Below are 25,090 nucleotides of genomic sequence, written 5' to 3' on the forward strand. Positions count from 1 at the left end.
TGAGGCTAGCCTGATGAATCTATGGCAAATGACTTCTAAATATTCAGGAAAAAATGGTTGACCCAAATTATCATGAACTTGCTGAGGTGGTGCAGACAGATAGTAATGAAAGCATTGCTATATACCAGTCAAAGCCAACTCTGAAAAATAAAAAAGAAAATAGCCCACTTATTTTTTGGCCAGTTTTTAGTGAATCTGTCTACTTGTTCCAAACATTCTAAGAATACATTACTGCAAATATAATCCAAATATCTATCACAAGAAATATTTTTTTTCTTTACTCACTTTTGTATCAGCTCTATGATAGCTAATTCACTAATATTATTATATGGATCTGTGCACAGAACTTTGGCAAAAAGGAGGATGAGGATTTTGACAGGAAAATAAATTATGATATAACTCTTTTCATATTAAAAAACTAGTGGCATGGCAAGAAGGTGCACATCTAGCCTGCGATGTGACAGGAGAGTATGGATCTGAAACACCAGATTCTTGTTAAGTGGCAGGTTGCATTTCACTGTTTTCTCTGCTAAACTAACATGACAATTGGGAAAATTTGAAGTACAAGCCCTTGGTAGTTAACGCTGTCAGACACATCTATGCCTTGAGGATTCTCTGTTCACAATTTGCCTTCTGTTTGCTTCTGATTTAGAAAAACAAACAAACAAAAAACCTCCTCTTTTAAAATTCTTCCTTTTATTTTCATTTTACTAATAAGCACCTTGAAAATTGAACTCAGTTCATATGAAGATTATTGGGGAAAAAAAGGGGTCAGAGAAAAACAACCTATGAAACTTTGCATATCATCAAGTAATTTTTTTTCCTTGCATTCATAAAGTGAACTTTGTTCTCTCTCAAAAAGGAAACTGAACTATGGTTTTGTCTTTAAATTACATCGTTAAAAGAGAGATAAGAACCAAACCCAAACCCTGGAGCAGAGGGATAGCTCAGATACAGATCTAGATCCTTACTTTTCTACCCAAGGTTCTCTTTAGTTAAAATATATATGCAAGATTTTGAAGCATCCATATGAACATGTTTAAACAACCACCACATATCTCTTACAAAAGTTGCCTTGTAGTGCATCTTGAAAATAAGATCTTTAGTAATAAAATATTCCAATCAAGCTTTATTTGATTTTGTTTATCATGATCCTATCTGTAATGTAGGTATATGTTAAACATTCCTTTCCCATTCATCTTCCTTTTTCTGGTCTTTCTGTTTACCTTCATGTATACATTTAATGTACAAGGTTCAAAGAAAACAAAAGAATAAACCAAAGTCTTCCTTTCAAAAAGCCCACAACAGTAAATGATCAAGGTCTCAATATAGTCTCTGAAAGCTCACTGAGAGCTCACCAGTTTTGCACATGTAAAGGTGGGTTTATGCATATGAACCACAGCTCTATACTCCAAAAATATGTAAGCAAAGAATCGTGCACTTTAAAGAGTTGTAGTAGGAAATAAGATTAGCCCAAACAACCCAAACCAGAATCCTGAATACTAAAAATTTTGGAGATTATTTAGTAAAGTTTTTATAAAAACGATTCCTTGAACTTTATAGTCATAATGTGATTCAGTAACCAGATTTTGTTACTGTGGCCCAAAGGCATGTGAGATGGACTAAAAATGAAATGCGTCAAATGCTAGGTATGTTTTACAACAAATACTGAGTGTGATCAGAGTGTTTCTTCATATGAACTTTCTTCAAAGCTTTCTAAGACTTTTTCAGTTCTCTTAGTTGTGAGTCTTCAGGTTATCATCAAACACGTCAACTGCATAGACTGTCACCTGAATGGTACCTTGCAGGCCGCAGCAGAGCAGTCCAAAGTTGAACTTTTTGCTGTGAAACAGATGCCTGTGCATAATCAGCCTGCAGACGAGTTGTTTCTTCTGAATCTTCCCTCTGCTCTGTAGGTACTGTAGGTAAGGAAGCAAGGAACTGTGTGTGCTAGCTAAACACAAGGAAACAAGAAACCTGTAGTGTGCTAGCTACAACTGAATCTACATGGCCAGAGGAGATGCTAACACACTGCAGAAAAGGTCACATCTGAAAGTGAGCAAGGATGATACCTTATGTAGGAGTCTGGCACAGACACCAGGCATGAACCTGAGACCTTTGCAAATTAGACAGATAAAGATCACAGGGCAATCTTTGGGTCAGCCATGGCTGTATGTATAGCCACACTGGCTCAGACTAGGACCCTGGAGCCCTGGTAGTAAATGCACATTAAATAAAAGGGAATAGAAAAAACCAGAACAGAAGACCCAAAGCTCACAGTAACATGCAAACAGGCTTTCAACATTCATATATTCAGTTTGTGCCTGCCCTTACCACCACTGGAGATGTAAAATAGCTGGTTGGAATGCAAAGCAGCTAATTGATCATATACATTACAAGTACAGGGCATTTATGTTTCTGAAGCAGCCGTATGTGTGAAACAGGTCCACATGCTATGTCCTACATGTCCTTTGTCATGTCTTGAAAACTACATTTAGTAGTCTTTTAATTTTTCAATAAAAGGATTAAAAATCCAGATTTTGTTACTCTTCAGTTGCAATTACCACTTGGTATTATTTATTTTAGATCACTGTGTAAGTCTTTGACTGTAATCCAAGATGCAGTAATGATCTAAAATATTTAACATACTCTGTAGATACTTGTTCCCTAAACTCCAAGCCCTGAAAAGCAGGGATTGTGTCTTCACTGTGTACATAACACACTTCAAAGAAAATAGGCCCAGGTGAAATCTACATTTGAAGTTCAGCCATGATGGTAAAAGGGGAAAAATGGGGAAGAATCCCATAGGTAAATATGCCAAGAGAGATCCACCCTTTTGGACATGCCAGGAGGAGCTGCACTGAGCTTGTCTCAGCTAGAAGTCACCCTTAGACTTTGCATAGCTTACAGGTGGAGTCATGGCTTAGTAGTTTCAGACTGTTTTGCCCTAGACGTTGTTGTTGTGTTTTGAGCAGAGTGCATGGCTTTACCATGGGATGGTGGAATGGCTGGGGGCCCTTTCCCCTGTGGACCCCTTTCTCTTATGGGCTCCCCTTCCACGCCTCCTTAGTTCATTTCAGAGTTATGTCCATGAGCAGCTATACAAATTGATATCAGAACAATCACTCTGGTTGTCCTACTTCAGGATTCAGTCACTTTCTCTGTACCACTTATTCGCCTTTCCTGTGTTTGGAATTTTCATGTCATTTAATATAAGCTGTTCTCAAAAGATTCTGGTTCAAGGAAAGGAGAAACTCTTTCCATGTTTGTTAAGATTCATTGTGTTGAATGTGGAAATGGGGATCAGAGTAATTTATTTTCAGAGCACACCTGTAGTGCAATAAAATAATTCGCATAGAGTGCACTATATAGTGTTCAAGGTTCAAGGATTTGTAAATATGTTTTTCTGTAATGCTGGGTTTGCTCCACAGGCAGGCCATGGCTCCTTGCTCTTTCCATTACTGCTGTTTACTCAGAGTGGTCATGTGGTCATGGAAGAGAAGAAGAGCAGAGCAAATGACCTGCTTCTACTGCCAACTTGCTGGGCTGTGGCTCAGCCAAAGCTCCTTCAGACTTCAGTGAGAGCTTTTACTAAGAGAGACCTTCAGGGTTTGGTCTTAAAATACCACCTGATATAATGAATATGGATGAAGGATTTTTTTTTTAAATGCATTAATCCCTTCTAATAGGACTCTCTCTGGAAGGAATTTTGCTGAACACCAGTGCACAGCTATATCTAACTGTGCTGGCTGAATGAAGTGTTATTTGCATAGTGTTATAGCTCTGGAGACAGCACCTCTTCAGGGGAACAGAATGGGATTGTGTGTACAGACACCTGCCATGCAGACATAGATGTTTGTGTGTGTATGTCTATAAAAATACATGTGATTATATACTCAAATTATATTTTATCCGTGCTTTCATTTAAAATGTACGATGTCATAGTAGAGGGAAAGATCTCAAGGGTTTTTAAATTTTATTTTCCAAAATATCAGCTCAGCTAGAGACCCTTTTAATACAGGTTCCAGAGGAAATGAGGCTTTCCTGGTAATTCTGTGTTTTGGCTTTTACTTATGGCCTGTAACAGTCTTTGAGTTTCATCACCAATTTTAATTAAATTTGATATGGGGGTAGAAGTCCCAGAGATATGAAGTCTTTACAAGATTAATGAAAACTGGCTGCCAAGTACCGAAGGAAAATCCATTAATACTCGATCTGAAAGAAAGAGTGACGCTTGAGCTCACTGCCTTGAGACAATGAGATATTATGAATGCCCCAACCGTGGGAAAAACTTCAATCAGCACTCATATCTTACTAGACACTAGAGAATCCAACCACAAGATACACATTCATAGGAAACAAGGCTTCATTAGTTCCACAATTCACTTTGATACATGGAATATAATTAAAAGAAAACTGAACATCTTATGTGTCCTTCCCCTTGAGGTTTCACACCCTTTAACCCGGTTTGTCTGTATGGTGGGGAGATTTGAGCATTTGGCCCTGGACTAATGAGGAATATGCTGGTTCCAATATCCTGATTCAGAATCTTTTCAAGTGTGTGATGAGCCACTGCTATAAATATTAATCTTCCATGAATTTTTAGCAAAGAAAGGCATATGTAGGATGACATCAAGAAAATCCCAGTTTAGTTTTCATACAGAAAATATTGTGGAGCATAATGCTGTATGCTTCCAAGCAAAGGTGTGGAAGCTGTTAGTAGGACTTTATAATCCTCCTGAACAAAGTGCTAGAATGATTTCCAAAGAAGGAACACCCATGCATTAAGATAAAGGAGGTGACCGGAAAATTTTCAAGACTCCAAAAAACCTGTAGCTTGAGTAATACGCAGAACTTTGGCAAAGTTTAGGTTAAAGCTAAATCCAGTCCTTCTTCTGTGATTAATGTCATATTGTAAATTCTCCTTCTTAGGCACAATTGTTCCTACAGGTGATACTAGAAATTAATTGAGTTATTGAGGTTGAGGTAGTTTATTTAGCTTCCCAAACTGGAATGATTGATTAGTTAAATTGTAAAGCAGGTTCCTTGGACATTATTTGAAAATAATATTAATGTTCAGGGATACGGTGAAGGGCAATTGTCTGCTAGACTGCGACAGGGAGAGGACATTTAAAAGGAAAATAACTAAAATCCAGATCTCAGGAAGAGGCTGTCAGAGTTCTTCTTTTCAGATCTCTAATGTGCATTGGCTTTAGTTACTGCTAAGGTGGAAAAACTGTGCAAGACACATGATTTGGTTTATTTAAATATCCATAGCTTCAGTTGCTGAATAAAAGTGTCAGAGGATCTTTTGGTTTGGAAATTCACCTGATTTCTTATGAAGAAGAAAAAATTAACTGAATTTTCAGGACTAAATTACACAGAAATAATTTCAGTTCATGTGTACACTTTCCCAGACATACTTGTAAGCCTTTTGCACAAGTTATGAGTTCTGTGTAGAATTCCAGAAACTACAGAAGTTGCGGAATACAAAACCACATAACACAGTACTTTTAATTCAGAGATAGCTTCTGAAATTGTGAATTCAGTTCAATGAATTTAAGTTATGAATTGCATATTATAATTTTTTAAAAAGAAATGAATTCAACAAACTAAATTTCTAAGTGTGTTTTCCTAATCCTCAATTTTTATTGTTTTCCTAGAATAGATGGTATTTTACCTCACCTCTATTTGATACTGTAATAAGCTCTTTTTCATTAATATTTGATTAATTCATACCTAATTGTCTTTAACGATTTAAACCAAATTTAAAGAAATAACTTGATACATCATCCACCTTTATAGCATCAGAAGTGTATGTATTGACTGTCAAGCATACATTATTGCTTAAAAGTTCTTGCACGTCAAGTATATAATTTATATGCGTTATAGGCTGAACATGTTTATAATCATGAGATTGAATTCAAATTCTTCCTCACACCTTCTCACTCACAATACTAAGTCACTTGGCCTTTACGCAGGGCTGAAAAAAGTCTTCTAACTTGTATAAATGTACTGACTGATGTGATAATCATCTTTCATTTGGCCAGAATGGCACAAGAACAATCTCAATTGTTAATATTTTATAGCCTGATATATCTACTATGAGAAATTAAATCCTCCTTGCTAGTGTTCACTGAATCACAGATTGGCTAGAATTAAAAGTGGAAAGTGTCTGACAAATCATCCATGGTTTGATTTTGCCATTCTGTGTATCTACAAAAAAAAAAGCCTTAAACTACTTTATACTGTAAAGCACCATTCTCTGTGATAAACTTCCTTGAACTTTCTAAGGCTTTGGCTTTTTAGGCAATTGTCAGTAACCTCTCTCCTTTTCCCTCTCTAATACCTATCGGGGGTAGCGGGGTGCAGGGAGGAGGGGGAAGAAATAGATACTTGTAAGTTTTAAGTTACGTGGTTTATTTTAAATGACTGAGGAAAATACCAATCCAGGTAATTTTCAGACTGCTCCTTTAAAACTAAGGCTGTAAGTGTTTCTGTTGACTCCTTGTCTTTTATCAAAAAGATTGCTGGGCATCAGCTTGTAGGGGGTACAGATGTGCTCTCAGTGGATGTTTTTCACTGGCCTCAGTGCATAAACATCCAAGACCAGTGACCTTACCCTTCACAAGTCTATTTTGTATTTCATAACCTTTTTAATTCTAGGGTGAAGTCTAGTTGCATGCACATGCCATCCTGATGTCTAATGTTTTGTTTTTACAGACTTTGCGGCTTTCAATATTTTTGAACAGGGGTTTGGTTTTCTTTTTTTTTCCCCTGTGTATATAAGAATTACAACCCAAAGCCTTTGTAATGTTTAACAAACTACTTTCCCAATGTCCTCACAAATATCTTTAGTTATTATATATATTTTTAAGCTTTACAACTTCACACCACTGAAAGATAATATAAAACTTCAAGAGTTCCCCTCACTGGGGAATTTTGTATACTTTCATTGGAATGGTTAAACACGGGATAAATGTAACATTTTTCTAGAATGTCATACAAGTAGGTTTTTTGTTTTTAAAGTATAAAAAGTACAGGACAATTTTACTCATGGTGGTAATGCTAAAATACATGGAAAGGAAAGTTTGCTTAAAAGAGAGAATGCGGTCTTGGGGGTGCTGTCACTCCACTATATTGATTCTGTACAGACAGCCACAAGAATGGATGTCTCATTTACAAGATCTTTGACCATCTGATTTTTTTGGTGAGTTGAAATGTATGATCTCTGATATTTGTTACCAAGAAGTGTTATAGACACTGCTGACACAGATCAGATAAGAAACTGGGTCAGCTGACAAGATATTCCCTGTAAGTCTACCTCCCTGTAACACTTTGGTGTCCTTCTGTGTGAAGGATTTTCTGAGCATGGCTTGTAGTCTACTGTATAGTTTCATTTGCAATTATTGGAAAGTTCTTTCTCTCTCCTAAAAGAAAAAACAAAAAAAAGAAAAAAAAAAAAAAAAAAGAGAAGAACTTGTTTAAATCACATTTCTCTTTAAAGCAGAAAAAAAAGTAAAACTATTTAGTATTTAATTTCTCAAAGCTTGGCAGTTTTCATGTATTGCTCTGTCAGAAGCCTTGTCTTTTCATTTGGCTTCTTTTCTGATTACAGATTATTCATTTATGGATGGGCAGCTGTAGAAACTTGCTTCTTGCGTATGCAAATTAATCATGGTAATGTTTATCATAAGGAGATTTTGTGGCAGTGGAAAAGGGGTTGTGTCAACATGTTCTTGATTTCAGTTGTATCTTCTTCTACAAATGGAATTGGCCTCCTTGCTTCACCTTCAGTGGATTTTTTTTTTTTTTTTGCCATTTACCTCTTGGACTAGACACCGCTCACTAAGCAAGCTGTTTGATTCACTTACAGATCATGATTTTGGAAGGAGCTGGCAGGATGAGTATCAATTCCAGCAGCAATCTACTCCACCAGCAGCCTTCCTGGACAGATGGATATTCCACATGCAATGGTAGGAGGAATTGAACTGCTCTGAGCAGTATTTTTGGGAATAAAGCCAGGGGAAAGGGGCTGCTACACCTTTAAGCAAGTATTATTTTTCAGTAGTACTAATTTACCAGAGTTACACTTCTGGTAAGAAAAAATTTCATTTGTTACTATATTTTTAAAAAGCTGAACTTACAATAGGGACCATTTTATTGTTCATTTCCTTACTGGCTCTCTTTCTTAAAATTTAATGGTGTTGAAAATGCCAGTTCTCTCTCAGTCCAGAATTCTTTCTCTCGTACCTTTACCCCTCGTGCTTCCTCTGAACCAACATTACTGTTTAATGCTAATCACCCCTCTGGCTTTCCAGGGGAATAATATTTTTACTCCTTTTCTGTATTTGCTTTTTCGATTCAAATTTCTAGATAGCTTTTTAATTAGACTGGCATTAGAGCACTAGGTAGCTTGTGGCTTGTGATTTTTTCACTTTATTTCTCCTTACTGTTTTCTGATTATATATCTGGGTGTATAAAAATGTATTCATATATATCCTATCAGTATAAAAAATATATAAACCTGTATCTCTATGGGTGCTTGACATAATTTTAGAATTCTTTTAATTGTTCAATGGACAGGTAAAACTTAAAATCTAAGTGGACAATCATATGCTACTCTTGTTCTTCTGATCAAAATAATACTACAACAAACCTTACAAATAAAGTTCCCATTTAATGAAATGCTTATTCTTTTTGCTGTGTAATTTCTAAATACACAGGAATACATCAACATGTGCTTAATAAATGTGCTTGTTTTTCTATAACAGTGTCATACACAAAAAAAGTAATGTCTGAGTTTCACTCTTCCATAGGATTTTGTGGAGGCAAATGGTGGGGGTCTATATCCAAGTTGCAGGGTGAAACTCCTCAGGATTCACTTATGTTTTAGAGGGACAGGAATCTCAAAGCTCAGACCAGCCTGCCCAGTAACTCACCACTAAACTTTTACCTAAGCTGCTTTCTTCTCTCACGAAAGTATCTTTGCTAACATTAGGATTCTCATGGCCTTTGGAATCACTTTACACTTCTGAAGTGATAAGAATACAAATCAATCTCCTTTTCAGGGGATATATGACAGGTCCAGCATACCTTTTTTCTCTGACATACCACATTTTAAATAATTTCCGCACTCATTCCCCACATCCTTCAATAGTAGGATGAGGAATAGTCCTGCAAACTCCCTAAGTTACTTACACATGCCTTGTTGGCTAATATTGATAAAGAAAGCTAAATAACTGTGGGTATTGTTTCTGTGTTACCTGGAAACTGTGTCCTGTACCTCAGCTGAAGAAGCCTGAGGTCCAGTGCACCTGAGTTAAGGTGATTTCCTAAAGTGTGGCAATTCTGGTGCTTGTGGTCCTCTGGCAATATCCACTGCTGTCAGTGTTTCTCACTGTGCGGTTATTTTTATTCTAGAGGAGACTGGGAACAGACTGGTGCCATATCCTGGAGCAAGGTCCTTGCAGAGCTAGGCCGTGGCAGTCTCTCCTCCCTCTGTAATCTCTCATTCCCTCAGCCTTAAACCCTTCTTGCACTTGTGAACATTTTATCTCACTGTCGCCTCAGTCTGGCATAGTCCATTTTCCTGCTTTCCCAGGGAATAAATTGCAGTGAACTCTGTAAGGACAGACCAAAGCAATCCTGCCTTTGCTGTTATCTTACATAATGATCCTGTCCCATGTAGAATTTCTTCCATTTGCACATGCAAATTACTGTCGTGCAATGACATACAACTGAGAGCAGTTAAGGAGATTGCCAAGAAAAGACTCAGACATTCTAACAAGAAAATTAGGCAGCTTTCATAGCTAAAAATTAGTTTTATAACTACATTCAGAAACCACCTTACATGACTACAGCAATAATCTGCACCATCAGATTGCCAACTCTGTTGTGGAAGCATGGCCCAGACTGATACGCTTTTACTGTGGAACAGTATGAGAGTGCTTTTAACTTTTTTTCCTAACCCCGTAATTAATATTTAGCCCCTACTAAGTTCTTACTCAAAGAAAGTTTCCACGTGTCCTTATGAGAGTTTTGCAAGGCTTTTCCATAATTTTCTGATGCAATAAAGTAATTTTCCCACACATCCCTTTTCAACAGTATTTCTGTAAAGTATCTTCCCTCAGAGAACTTTGGTGTATTTAGCTAACATTAATAAGTTAATTCCTGCAAATCAATGAGCCAAGAAGTGTGTAATGAAATAATGCCCAATTTTTAGTTGGAAAACTGACGCCAAAACCCCCACAATATCTTCTCCAGCAATAGCTACTGAGACAATCTTAAGGCCTGAGAAAAGCATCTAGATCTGCAGACTTCCAAGACATGCAATTTGGCTGTAGATCTTATTGTTGATGACTATTATGCTATCAGGGGCAGTAAATATTTTTTTTTCTTTTCCAGTATCCAGTAGCTTCTATGGAACCCAGTGGCACGAAATACACCCACAGTACTGGACTAAGTTTCAAGTCTGGGAGTGGCTGCAGCACCTCCTTGATACCAACCAACTGGATGCCAACTGCATACCTTTCCAGGAGTTTGATATCAATGGGGAACATCTGTGTAGTATGAGCCTGCAGGAATTCACTCAGGCAGCTGGGACAGCAGGACAACTGCTTTACAGCAACCTCCAGCACCTAAAATGGAATGGTAAATAAATACTAGAGAGAGACATGTGTACATTAGTCTGAGATCTTCAGAAGTCATTTATGTTCCCCAGAAGCCTGCCTGGCAGATTATACTTGCTATGTTTGTTATTCTGCTTATAGCACATTTATGGTATTGCTAAATTTCTTGGATATGACTTAAGGATGAAATCTGAAGGATGAAGAAGAGAGGGAATGTTTTCTACTCCAAAATCAGCCCTCTGGCTCAAGTGTAAAAGTTGCTGCTTGGAGCTAATACATTTGATTTCTCTGTGCTCATTCTCATACTTGCCATCTGCCAATTTGCTTTCTTGCAGGTCAGTGTGGAAGTGACATGTACCAATCTCATAATGTCATTGTGAAGACAGAGCAAACAGGTGAGTAGCAGTTGGGTAAATTGTCCTTTGAAAAGAGGAGATCCCTCTTCCAAGGGAGACAAATCAAAGTGGCATTAAATAAAACGGAAAGTGTATCATGCAGAATTAAAGAAGATGTCAGTCCGTGCCTACTTCTGAAGTTGCAGGCAATACCACATGCATGTGGCCACTTTTCCTGGGAGACCTCTGCAGTATCAGCAGTCTACACTGATGTTCAAAGTTGGAATAATTTGAGGTGCTCCATGGAAGCAGCTTTGTGGAGAACTTCATTCTACACTTCATTCAAAAGATTTCAAAACAACTATTTTAACAATCTGCTCCATTAAAAAAAAAAAGGAAGAAAGAAAGGAAGAACAAATATGTTGTTGTGAAGTGCTGTAATGTTTAAAACACAAGGAGATTTCCAAAAACCAGCTTGGAGAGAAAACAAAATGTTACATTTTAAATGTTACATTTTCTTCACAGGTTTCAATGAAACTGAAATTCGGGCAGTAGTTCAGTTTGATCAAATCTGAGTTTTGCTATTGCAGTTCTTTCTGATTGTGTTTATAGCTAGATCCCTTTCCTCCCAGGGCTTTGTTCAACTGAGAAAAGAACTTGATCTTGATTCAACCGTCCTCTTCAGGCACAATTATTTGCCTTGTTCCTTTGCCAGATCATGCCTGTCCATATCCACACTCTCTATCTCACTTGTCCCAGCCTCTTTGTATGGTGTGCCCATGAGCCACGTTTTGATATCTGCTGGCGGAAAAAATACTGATCTGTTGCATGTGGTGTCTCCAACAAATACTGTCAGCCTGTTTATCCACTTAACCTGTTGGAGCCCAGCCTCTCCACATTCTCCTTGCAGCAGGCAAGGATTGCAATCTACAATCCACTCCTGCTGTGGGAGATGTGCATGAGGCAGCCTTGCTGCTTTCCATAGAAGTAACTCCAGTAATCCTTTAAGTCCTGATTTATGAGATCCTGGTATGATATTATCTCCTCCTCCTACCAGAGATGAGGCAAAGTGCCTCAGCTGCCCATCTTGGAAAGGACTAACTGACGGGTGGTTCTCCTGGATGTGCTGAATCAGGAATGGCCTGGTGGGCCTCTGGTGGTGCCAACCATGGCCAGTTGGAGTGGGTTAAGTTTCTGCATGTGAGAGAGCAGGAATTGTGGATTAGAGCTGCTGGGAAAGTTGCATCTTGTGAGGCAGCAGGGACAGGGCTGGTGGTTTTGAGGGGAAGCCCGGCTCACTCCAGTAAATCATCACAGCTGCAAAGACATGGGTACTGAAAAAGGGAAAAATGAACAAAGGTGAACACTTTCCCCATGTTCTGGCTGTGTAAGGCCTGTTTTCAGAGGGAACATTAGGCAGATAGGTGTCCAAGCAAGCAAAGGGTGTGTGCTATTGTAGGAACGCAAGCTCTGGGTGCCCAAACATGCAGCTATTAGTTAGCATGCCTGCTAAATTCCTATGTCATAAGTGGTAACTTGGCCAAACATGATTATTTAGCTGTAATTCATTTTGGGGTTTTTGATTTCATTTATATGAACATGAAAAAAATTAGGTTTAACCTAGATTTGAACCTTCTATCTCATCCCTTCTGACCTAGTTTCAAAAGAAAAAGAGATTTTTAAGGCTTCTGACCTTAAACATGCACTGTGAAGGAAGTAATTTCCAGACCAGCGTACAGGTCATAAAGACAATACTTCCATTCTGCTTATATTGATCCATGTGACCAGAAGGTCACTAAAAATTATTCCTCTTTAATCATGAAGGTGGTTTTTAGGTTAAGGATGGGGACATAGTGTGCCTGGAATAAAATGGCCCTTCATCTAGGATTAGGCTTTGATGTTTCTCACTATGTGCTTAAACAATAAGCTGTGTTTCAGAGAGGACTTTCGAGTTCTACCATTGTAGAAATAAATACTCATCATAAGCATCCTTCTTTTTTACTAGATATTTGAAAACACTTTCATCTCTGTGGCTCCAACGCACTGTCATAATCATCAGGGGCTGAGAATTCAGGACTGGATTGGGTAGAATTAGAGTTGATCTGGCATAGGAAACCTCCTCCAAGGCCAGGCATAAATGACATACTAATCAGGAAAAGGAAGAGCGTAATACATTATTTCTAAAAGTCAGTGCTTTGTGTAAATGCATTTGTCTGAATATGCAAAACTCCATGCATAATTTGAATGAAAGGAAATAATTTTGTACATAGCCCCTTCACTTCTTGGTTCTCTTGATGGCTTTTTTTTTCCTTCTTTTTTTCACATTTAAAATTCTTTCAGTGCTCAATATTTACCCCTGTGCTGAAAAATGTTCTTTTGGTGATCTCATTTTCTTTTTGGTCCTTTACCTTCAGATCCATCATTAATGGTATCCTGGAAAGAAGAGAATTATCTTTATGACAGTGGCTATGGTAGCACAGTAGGTAACTAACATCACAATACTTGATGTATTCTGAGATGGCTTTATTGTTGTCTGAGGCTATTAGTTTAAACGTCTTCTTTTTAATTCCCAGAGTTATTGGACAGTAAAACATTCTGTCGTGCTCAGATTTCCATGATGACACCTAGTCACCAATCTTCTGGTAAGAAACTTGTAATTATATTTTTAATTGTTTGTCACTTGTCCCAGAGCTACCGACATGTAATAGTCTCTGTGGTCTTCTGTTGTAGGATTGCATCTGAACCTCTAGTAATTTTAAACCAAGCAATGATGATTCTGACAGATTTATTAGCTGTCATTATTACAATAGCTTTCTTTAAAGAAATGCTTCTGTCTTCTCTCTGTCAAGAGGAAGATGATCAAATAATCTGTAATCTCCACATATCTTTTAAAGTGACTGAGTCAAAGAGGTAAACATTAGTGTCAGAGATACAAGACATTCCAGCTACACCACGCTTTTCTGAGGTGCAGCACACGGGGCAAACAAGTGCCCCATGCCTCCCCAAAGCGGCCGTGCTCCCGGTGAGCCCGTGATTCATGCTGAGCAGGCTGCTGGCTTTGGGGCCGGGCTGGGCTTGGCCTGGGGCAGCTCCAGGGCAGGCACCGAGCCCTGTGCTCGACCGAGCCGGCGCAAGGCTTGTGCTGCAGCCTCTCTGGGCTGACACGGGCTGCTCGCTGAACCCCCTGCCTTCCGTGAGGGAGAGCTCAAATCTGCCTGCTGAAGGGCAGGAGGCACAGCAAAGCTGTGCCTGGCCAAAGTGCAGTCTGATCACACGTGGTGAAGGCCCTGTGGGCCCTGTCCTGGCACCAGCATGGAGGCGGGAGAGCGAGGCAGTGGGGAAAGAATAAAGCAGAGGTGGCAGGGGAGCGAGAAAGCGGGGAGGGAAGGCAGGTTCTTCTTAGGAGGCTGTTAAGCAGAGATCTGAGGGAGAAGGCGCTGGAGGTCCTGGGAGGAGAAAGGAGAGTGTGTTGCTGTAGTCCAGCCTTGCTCTGGGGACAGCCCTGTGCTTCTGCATGTGCCATGGCCCCAGCCCCTGTACCTGCCGTCCCCTGCTCCTCCAGCCTCCTGAGCTGGACTGGTCAAGTGACATACAGTTTAAACCAATGCACTCAGCTGCATTAATTAAATTAACAAAAAAAAGTAACAAATTAACAGAATTACCAACAATAAAAACACAAAACAACAAAAACCACCAACAAAAAAAACCCCAAAACCCAAACCAAAACAAAAAAACCCCAACACCTCCCCCCCCCCCCAAAAAAAAAAAAAAAAGGTCAGAGGGAGAAAACTTGACCAGAATAAGAAAACCACCAAACCTTAAAACTCCCCAACCAAACAGCCTATCTTTCTCTACCACCTCCACCCACTCTCACAAGATGGCTACCAGGATTTCAGGGCTCTCTGACAGGGCTGGGGACCTGTCCAGATCCCGGCACGGTGTGTTTATCTGCTGACTGCTTAAGCCTAGAGCTAGGGTGGCACGCCAAGGGCACAGCCTCCTGTAAAAACTAAATTTGTATATCCCGTAAAAAAATGGCTCATTCCTGAATCATATGCAAATAATGTGTAACCTTTTGTCAAAAGTTTTGCAAGACGGCTTTGTTGAAACTGCATCATAACTCTTTTCATCTGTCAGGCCCCAGCCTCCTAACATGGCATGTTTGAAACCAGTCTCCACGTAAGAGCTGTGGCAGAGCAGGAGGCTATTTACACAGCTGAAATCCAGAATAAATCACTGGCTAGGCAGAAGGCAGCTGAACTTCCAAGAATAAATTTCCAGCTAAGTGGAGCATAACAAACATTTGCAAGCGAATTGTGGGATTTTAAAATGAGAAGGATTTATATGAGGGCAAATAAAGAACTGGGTCCTGCAGTCGTTACCTGGAGTTCCCACAGGCTTTTAATAACATATGGGGAATAATAATCTGAGGAAAGGCAGTGAAATAAGCCTCATCTTACTTCCCCCATACCACACCCCCCCTCCAAACTGAGTGAGGTTTCAGGCTAGTTCCTGCTCTTTGAGAGTGGGAAGGCAAAATTACTCAGAGCACGTTTGCTGCTTGGGGGTCAAGGACAGTAATTTATCAGACTTAGAATAGCAGAGGTTAGGCCTATCCCCACGGTCTTGTTCAGCTTATGTTTCCAGTTATGTATGAATAAAGCAAGTGTGTGAATAACTTTGCATCTACCTTTTCACATGCAGTTACTGCAGTAGCTTGTGCAAATCCGACAAGTTTCTATGCAAATAAATATTTCCTGTGAGTCATTTTCCCATGCAAATGCCTGGTTTCCATGAAAAGTATGATAATTGTGCATTCATAGAAGCTGGGAAAACATGCGTGGGACCTTAAGCTTTGCTTTATGGGATTCAGGGACAAGGTATGCTGAAAAGCAAACACAGAAGGGGCTCCCTCTCAGGTCTATCCCACAGATTTTGTGAGACTTAGAGCAATCAGATGAAAGCTATTCATTAAGTACAAGAGCAGAGCCAGGCTGCGGTGGTTTGGGGCGGGAGGGTTGAACGTGCAGACTGCAAGGTAGGTTACAGTCATGAACAGGCGGAACTTATTTTTTTTTCATTTCTGAAGAAATGCTTGTGCCAGAAATCCTATTTCTCCTCTGGCTGGCTGCAGGTGATAAAGTACCATTGATGAGAAATGGCTTGTTCCTATGGCTCTGAGCCACAGAGAAATATATGCTTGTCCTGCTGCCAAAAACTCCTACCAGCGCAGCCCCTTTCCCCCACCCTGCCCCCCTAAACAACAGCGCTTTGCCAGTTCATTATGTTTTAGTCAGGTGGGTGTTCTGTGCATTGGTACCAGCACATACATTTCCCATTAGATCATCTCTTCAGAAACAAATAAGCCCCCAAAGATACGTGCTTCAGCAAAGACTAAGATAATGGGACAATTCAGGATTCCTTTTACAGATGTGATCATCCTATTTTTCTCTCTCTCACACACAATATGAGGTGATGTATTTGTTAATCAAATTTAGCTTTCAAAAGCCAAATGTTTACCTCTGCATTCATTCTTTATTCATCAGTGGTCTCTTTGAGAAGTGTGCTGATTAACATATAGTACAGAAAACAAAACTCTCCCTCCTCACTTAGATTACCTTCCGAAAAGTGATTATCTTTAGAGGAGATATTTGTTCTTTTTTGTGGTTTTATTTCTTTCAACCTGCTAGTCAATGGAAAGCCTTTAATCAAATTTACAAATAGGCTTCATTTTCCTTCTCTGCAGACTCTTCAGATGCAAAAAAATCGCAAGATCATACCCCAAAGTCCCACACCAAGAAGCACAGTAAGTCAACATCCATGCTTATAAGGGTTGGTTAGTTGATTGAAGGAAAAAGAAACAAATGAAAATCAGATCCTGTTTGGGAGGGAAGAGGAAGCATTTTGAACGCAAAACTTGTTAAATCATTATTGTGAATGAATTCTGAAAGGATCTGACTATCTAGTGCTGCTTGTTTACCTCATTTTTGGACTCCATATTGTTAAACTTTTCAAATTGTTTTATCAGTGAGGGCCTATGGGGATGCAACCAGAAACCAGCTTCCTCTGCCCTGTATTGAGCTGGGCTGGTGGAGTGGAGTAAAGGAATGATGAGGAAGACCCAGGATTTAATCAGAAGGGCCTGTGCGTGGGCACAGTCATGCTGGTGCCTGTGCCTGCCAGGTGCAGCACACACCACAGACCCTGCTCAGCATCTCCTTGCAGAACTTCTCACGCACGACATCTGTGCCTCAGTCTTGCCACCTTCTTATCCCCTGATATGACAGTCTCTCTGCTCCCCTCACCTACATTTTCTGCAAGTTTTTATTCAACCTGACTCTGAAGACAAGATACCATAATTGTGATTTCTGTACATAGTTCCATTTACATACTTTACCAGAATGTTTTGATGCTGAAAATATCGTATGTATGTCTTTTCCATCCTATTTATTTCCCTGATTATAATAGGAAAGCTTAGTATTGGTCTTTCACTGCATTTTGTGGTATTAGTGTTCATCCTTTTTCAATATGACCTCCAGATTATGCCTCTTCCTGACTCTTCTTACTCTTGTTCTGTCGCTTTGCCCAGCAGAACTCCTGAACTTTATATCTGTACACAGATATCTGGGTCGTCGGGATTTTTTTGTGTGTGTGTGTTTATAATAAGGTTGTTCATGAAAGGATTAGACAGGACTGGTCTGAAGAAAGTCCTGAGAAGAACTGAGGTCTGTCAGCCTGTTCAGCTTGGAGAAGGCTGAAGGTTGGCACGTCCCAGTCTCCAGCTTCCTCAGGAAGGGCAGTGGAGGTGGAGGTGCTGATCTCCTCTGTCTAGTGACCAGTAATAGGACATGAGGAAATGGAGTGAAGGTGTGCCAGGGAAAGTTTAGACTGCACGACAGAGAAGGTTCTTCACCCAGAAGGTGGTCAAGCACTGGAACAGGCTCCCCAGGAAAGCAATCACAGCACCAAGACTGACAGAGTTCAAGGAGTGTCTCAACAATGCTCTTAGTCATATCGCTTAGTTCTGGGATGTCCTTCAAGGAGCAGGGAGTAAGACTTGGTAATTTTTATAGGTCCTTTTCAACTTGAGATATTCTGTGTTTCTAACATCTCATCAGTAACAGACTGGGCATATAAAACAGGTGACATTGGCAGTCTGGGCTAATCCTCTTCATTTCCAGTTCCTTCAGTACTGCTCCATATCATGACCATAAGTTACTGATGTCCAGATAGTCTACCACATTTTAATGGGTCCAGGAAACAATTATAATAATAAAGAAAAATAATGGATTAGTTGACTTAAATCTAATTCTACTTATACTGCACTGCATACCATTTTCAAGTTACCTTCACATCTTTGACTAGCTTGTTTCCTTCTTAATTTGGTCTAATTGCATGCTTTTGAAGTCAGACCAAAGGACTGCTGTCTCTCTGGCTCACCTTGTCACTGCGTTTGTTATTCTTCGTTTGTAAACTACTTCATCTGACTTGATGGATTTATTTAATTTTTTTTTTGACCTGGACTTTCTGGTGCTATCTTTATAGTAACTGTAAGATGTATTTGTGATTAAACTGAGAGATCTACCTGTTGAACTTGGAGATCTGTTTTTGTCTTTTCTACACCATGGTCAAAATTTTTGGTTTCCTTTTTAGACACAGTTTTGGCCGGCCAGTTTTGTCAGTGTCTTTCTATCCACTCTACACCTTCTTACTTACTTATTCATGCAGAATGGCAGTTCACCTCCTGTGCCTTCTGTCTGTCTTTTAAATGCAAGGAGGTTCGGTGCCTTCTTCACAGTAATCTCAGCTGTTTCATGTGCCACACAATAATATCAGGTTACATGCTGTGCTGTAGACAGAGATCAGGAGAAATGGGAAAATGAGATGAGGGGAAGGCTTAAACATGTTCTCTTTAGGGCAGAAACAGTGCCAAAGGCAGAAGGAAGCAGTGGGAGGTTTGGACTCTGCTTCCCCTGGTTGCTGGGGCTCCTGCCTGCCTGCCTGAGGCCAATACTTCAGTCGAAAGGCTGCCAGTGATTTTCACCTGTATATCTCTGAGGTGGGGGTCCTGTGCTCCAGAAACTATGGCCTGAGTTTTCACCCTCTGTAGATGACATAAAAATTGCAAGCATAGCCCAGAGAGCTCTGGAGACACTCCTTCCTGCCCTCTTTCCTTTTTCAGACCCTCGAGGAACTCATCTTTGGGAATTTATTCGAGATATTCTTCTCAATCCTGAGAAAAACCCAGGATTAATCAAGTGGGAAGACCGGTCAGAAGGTGTCTTCAGATTTTTAAAATCTGAAGCTGTGGCTCAGCTGTGGGGAAAGAAGAAAAACAACAGCAGCATGACTTACGAGAAACTCAGCCGGGCTATGAGGTGAGCTGCATGTTGCTGAGGAAGACTGTGGCACGTACACAGACCACCTGGATGGAGGATTTGTCTGACTTTTAAAAATGATTTCTCAACAGCAAAAGTTGCTTTCTTTGACAGTCTCTTACACCAGTTTTGAGATTGTAGCATGATGTTCTTTTCTCCTCCTGTTTCTATAAAATATATGATATATAAAACACAAATAATTGCTTATAGATATGTAAATTCTGTTTGGCTCCATCCAGACAACCAGTGTAGGAAGGGAATCTGGTTGCAGAAACCTGAGAATGTTTAAATGGCCCAGTAATGGCTGGAGAACTTGGTATTTCCAGCAACATTCAGAAACTAGGTATAACCCACCATCCATTGTCTTAAAATTGGTGTTAGGATTTTCTTTCCTCTTTAATTCAACATTTTGAGAATTTTTTCATAATCTCTGAAACTTCAAAATATATTTTTAAAAGGGTGATGAGGTTCTTTTTCGGTCAGATTTTCAGATCCTGGCTTATCTGGAAAAAAACCCTGTGAAATCTCATAAGAATGTGTGATAAATACAGCAATATGCTTTGACCTGAAACACAGTGAAATTCAAACTCAGAAGCTAATTAATATAAAGGAAAAAGAAAACATCAATTTTTCCTTCTCTGTCATTCATTTATAATGATCTTAGATATTATATATATATCTCAATAGAAAATCAAGACTTTTTAAGCTAGTCTAAGGAATTGTCTAGTTGGCAGTGGCCTTTTAGTACCACAGGTGAATTTGCTCTTATATCTTTTTCTGTTTTTATTTTAACAGATACTATTACAAAAGAGAAATCCTTGAGCGTGTGGATGGTCGGAGATTAGTATATAAATTTGGAAAGAATGCCCGTGGTTGGAGAGAAAATGAAAATTAAATATATTAAGAAATACCATTTAAAACACATGGATGTAAATATTCAAAGACTATTTTCTTATATTTATGTATCAAACTGGGGTGAGAAAACAATTCTACTTCTGTCGGGAAGAAAGAACATTATCATTATTGGTGTTAAAATTATTTTATTTGAAGTATGTCCTGTATGGGGAAAAAATGTACACAGTTTTCTGTGATATAAGTTAACATTATAGAATTATGATTATTTTTCCCTTCTTGTGAAGTTTTCCTCTTTTTTTTTTTAAATCATACAGGCATAATGTGATTTACGAGTCATATAAAGAAAGGGAAGGAGCTAAATATTAGGGCATTTAGGGAGTATGATAATCCACTTTGGAAGGCAACAATAAGTGGAGGAAACAGTAAAGCATCTCTGAGCCAAGTAGCCTTCTTCCATAGTCAGATGGTTTATAGCTTTCCTTGGCCAACACCACTTGTTCCTTCCCGCCTCTGATTTCTGAGTGTTTTAATACTTTGCTGGCTTTCAGCTGCTTTTCTCGAATTAGACAGCGGGTTCCTCTTCAGCTGGCTTATCCCAGCCACAAGAACAGTGGCTCTGCAAGCTGGCTGTCAGCATTTATTTGGAGAGCCCATTCTACCTCCACCCCTGAGACCTTTTTTCATGGGCAGACATTTAGGACCAGACCTTACCTGATACTCAGTGTCCTCCCTAACCTCCTGAACTGCTGGAAGAGTGTTGATCTTGGGGACCAAAAGCTGTTGAAGGAAGATTGTTTTCTGACTGGGAAAACTTATTAAAAGGCACTGGTTTCCCAGTAGGAATGTTAATAATCCTCTCACCCTCTTGCACTTCTAATTAAAGCTTTCAAATCTGTGCCATATAGAGCAGTGAGGAGGTGGGCAAGCAGAACCTTTATTAATCCCTTGGCATGAGGAAGCAGTCTCCCCAGCTGTGATCCTCCTGGAAGGTCAAGTCTCACTTGGACAGATACTTTCAAAAAACCTTTGAGAAATGCAAAGCTAAACTGTGTGAAAAATATTTGTTCCCTCTGCTTTCCTCAAGTCTAACTCTATACTACACTTATATTTGTCACTTGTGCTTGTGATTCTTGGAGGAGAAACCCCATTAACATAAAGACACTGAAATTTTAGGGGCATTCAGATCTGGGTCAGTATTTTGGGTTCACCTCTAGCAGCACTATGCAGACACTGAGTGTTCATCAGCAGCATTTCCTTTCTCCAACTCACAAATGCTTTCTGCCAGCACTGAGCATATGCAGAATGTAGGGAAATAAAATCTAGAGAAGGCAGCACTTCACCAGGTCACTGAGTACGTGAGATGTGGGAGTCGAGAAACAGGATTGTCTTGGTGATGTTAACAGAGGTGAAACCAAGATCAATTTCAAATTACTTTTTCAGGGATTGGAATTTGGAAAACAATAACAGGGACTGAGAAGTCCAAATTTAAAAAAAGAAAAGGAAAAAAAAAGAAAATCAAGTGTATTAAGTCCATCCAATATCTATTTCCTGAGGCATCCCCTGGGTTTGAATCCATATTAGCTGGAAATACAGCAAGATACAGCTGGAGGTTGCAGGATATTCTATTTTTGTTTGTCTTAAAAGGAAATAGAGATGAAACCAAGAGACAACAGAAGTATCAATATGAAGGGTATAAAAAGTGCTTAGCAACAATTTGTAGGCAAACACGAGAGCCTAACTTGTTATCTACACATGTAGGGCACGTTAAACAATAGCACCACCTCCTACACTGTGTATGCGAGAGCTGTCACCATCAATTACCCATACATGACAATTTTTACTTTTCATAACCTGGGTGGAGAGAGCTTCATCTTATTTACAAATCAAATAATAAGCCTGTGTACTTCAAAGCATTTTTTTCTCTCAGTCTATCTCTCTCTTTTTTTTTTTTTACTGTCTGTGCTAGCCTTGCTTGCTTTTGCAAACTCGATAATTTCATTTTTTAGCTTGATTTGCTACATTTCACTTCCTTTAACATCATTTTGTAGTTCATATAGCAAGGATCAGGCCAGCAGATAAGAAGAGCACTTTCACTTTGCTCCTAAGACCATTTCTTCCTCTTACCTGATGGTTGTTTGTAGCCCTTTGCTCTATGCTCTTCACACCACCTCCACACCCTGGGTGAAAATCTGAGATCAGTGGTACCATCACAAATCTGCAATGCAGTTGTACTCTATCTTAGGTTAACATTTATCTTATAGTAATGGATTGTAATAATTCTTGAATTTGATTTCTACTTGATCTCTCACAAAATTTCTTGGGAGATAAAATGAACCTGCGATATATGCGTGTCACCACTTGGTTGCTGAGCAGCAGCTAAACCTGCTTTTAAAAGGTTTTGAAAGATAAAACTGTACTTAGAAGCATTCTGTATAAATTGAGAGAGTGTTTACGTTGGGGTGCAGTATAAATGGTCTTCCACTGTCACATCTTTCAGCACATGGAAATCATGCAAGTTTCTGTTTCCACCCTGCAGAACTTTGCAGTGTCGTAGGTACTTGTCATTCAGCACTACAATAGCACTAAGTTGGAATAGAAGCCAGCCAACATTTACTCTGTTTTACAAACCTTTGCCTAAGACAAACACAAAGGACTGTTTAAAATTACAGTTCTTGCCAAGGACAGATGCAACCAACCAAAGAGAGTCTTTTTACCAGACCTAAGCAAACGGAGAAAATGAAGAGATGAATTTTTATGTAAATTGCTATTTAAACAAAAAGCATTTCTGATTGCTCTTTTATTTTGTGTTTCAGAGGCTGAGCAATCATATTTTTAGATGTATCCTTTAAGTTAGCAGCTGCTGAACTGGTAGCACCATGTGTATAGATTTTTATTGTACCATAATTTTTCGTATGTATAAAGCTCTAGATAGGAAAGTATATTATATTTATACAGTCAGATGCAAATCACAACGTCAAAGGGTTGGCATGAACACTCTCAATATTTTCTGCACAAAATTAGAGCAACTTGCTCTAAAAACATCCTGAGAAACTGTTTGTAGGCTGTTGAACTACATAGACATTAAAATGTTTAGTTACATTTTCATGTTTCTTTCTGCAGCACATTGCATAATTCCTGCTTGCTTCTCACAGCATCGTCTTCAATGTCTACGTGTGGAAACAAATCCAAGTTAGATATTTCACTATTGCCATTGTAAATCTCAGCTTGGAGACAATGTATTCACAAAATGGTTCTAAAGACTGTTTCTATTTTTGTGAATATGATATAAATTCAAATAAAACACTCATGAAAGAATGTATTTGGTTAACGTTTATCTTCCCTTTTTTATTTCTTGTGATTGGAAGTGACTGATGTGAATTCTTTCAGTACTGAATAATATTTTAATATTTATGAAAGGAGTGCTGTACCGACAACAAAATCCAATAGCTTAAATTTACTGATATGTTGAATACCTGATCTATTGTGAAGCTACTCGGTTTCCAAACCTGTTTTATGTCTCACAGGCCTCACCGAAATAATGGATTATGTCAACACAGCTAGACTGCCTTTCTTGTTTGGCTGCAAAACTTAACAAAGGCCTGACTTCAGCACTGATTTAACTTCAAGGTATTTTGAAGTGTGTGCAAGGGCTAGGCTGATTAAGGATGCCATTACTCAAACCGAGCATTTCCTTTACTGAGTCAAAGCAGCTGAAACGAAGAAATCCTGTCCTTCATGTTATTTTCCATCTAAATGGTGGCTATGAAAAGGGGACATCTCTCCTGATTCACTCTGCAGTTTGAGGTAAAAAGAGTGAAAATGCCTACAGTTAAAAGCAAGTCAGGGCAGACTCCTGTGGCACTTGCAGTCTGGGGGCTGTGGCTGTGCCAGCTGGGTGCAGCCCCTGTGGTGCCCTGCTGGTGTCCCGGGCTGGCAGCACAAGGTGGTGCAGAGCAGCCAGTCTGACACACAGAGCTGAGCCTGCTGCTGTGCCAGCACATCTGGAGTTGGGCTGGAATCTCAATCAGGAGCTTCACCGCAATAGGACGGGCCACATCATCATGCTCTAATCTGCAAACGTGCAGAATTTTAAGCGAGTGGTTCCCCTGCCATTGAAATGATGCATATGGGTGTTGGAGGATGGTGGCTCTGGAAGTGTTCAGTATATATTTGAACCTGGAATTTGAAAGGGGGTCCAATTATATCCACATAAATAGGAGAATGGGTTTGAATTTTGAACCCAAGTACAAGCCCCATGTTTAGCATGCAAAATCAGTGTCCCAAGAGTGGTCATAGTTTAAGAACTTGGGAGTCCCAAAGTAGGCTTCAAAAGGAATTGGAACTAGATTTCAGGCAAGTTCAGACTGAGATTTAAATAAGCACAGCTGGTTTTCCAGTAAGTGATTGGGGCTTTTATTTCTAGCAAGCTGAGGCCAATATTTGAGACAAACACAGATAAGAATATTGTTGGGAAGCATACAAATAATTGCACACCTAATAAACTCCCCTACACCCCCCATTAAAAAAATTAAACCAAAACTCATCTTTTGGTTGTCATTTAAATTGAAGAAAATGGCAGTTCTCAGCTGCAGTCTAAGGCCATGTGAAATAAAAATTCAAAGCAAAATTCAGTTTACCAATCCTATGTAAATTGAGAATAAATAAGACGAGTGCTGTAAACAGAGTCTACCTACATCTTAACATGATATAAATTTGGTTGTATGTCTGCATCAAGGACAAGTGAGAATTGCTTCAGGTAAGTGAAATCTGGTACTAGCAAAAAAAAAGGTGATTAAGAGTTACCAATACGAATAGCTTCCAAAAAATGGGTGAGTTACAATAATTTGAAAGATAGGTTATCTCTCTGGATTTTCAGTATTTGCTCCCTTGC

General features: G+C 39.3%; 1 protein-coding gene across 2 annotated transcripts in view; it reads left to right on the forward strand.

The window, feature by feature from the left end:
• EHF (ETS homologous factor) overlaps nt 1-23,514 on the forward strand; it is a 34,167-nt gene extending 10,653 nt beyond the window's left edge. Inside the window, exons 2-10 of one of the 2 annotated variants that reach the window (XM_063158770.1) lie at nt 7,877-7,976; nt 10,408-10,653; nt 10,967-11,026; nt 13,381-13,449; nt 13,540-13,608; nt 16,713-16,772; nt 19,149-19,344; nt 20,140-20,273; nt 23,320-23,514. In XM_063158770.1, the coding sequence (XP_063014840.1) occupies nt 7,880-7,976; nt 10,408-10,653; nt 10,967-11,026; nt 13,381-13,449; nt 13,540-13,608; nt 16,713-16,772; nt 19,149-19,344; nt 20,140-20,239 (897 nt within the window). In that variant the 5' untranslated portion in view covers nt 7,877-7,879 and the 3' untranslated portion in view covers nt 20,240-20,273; nt 23,320-23,514. Of the gene's footprint in view, nt 1-7,876; nt 7,977-10,407; nt 10,654-10,966; nt 11,027-13,380; nt 13,450-13,539; nt 13,609-16,712; nt 16,773-19,148; nt 19,345-20,139 lie in introns of both variants that reach the window. The other variant, XM_063158768.1, reaches the window with a different exon arrangement.
• Nucleotides 23,515-25,090: the final 1,576 nt, after the last annotated feature.

The sequence above is a fragment of the Melospiza melodia genome, chromosome 6 (genome assembly GCF_035770615.1).
Source record: "Melospiza melodia melodia isolate bMelMel2 chromosome 6, bMelMel2.pri, whole genome shotgun sequence".
Taxonomy (NCBI): domain Eukaryota; kingdom Metazoa; phylum Chordata; class Aves; order Passeriformes; family Passerellidae; genus Melospiza; species Melospiza melodia.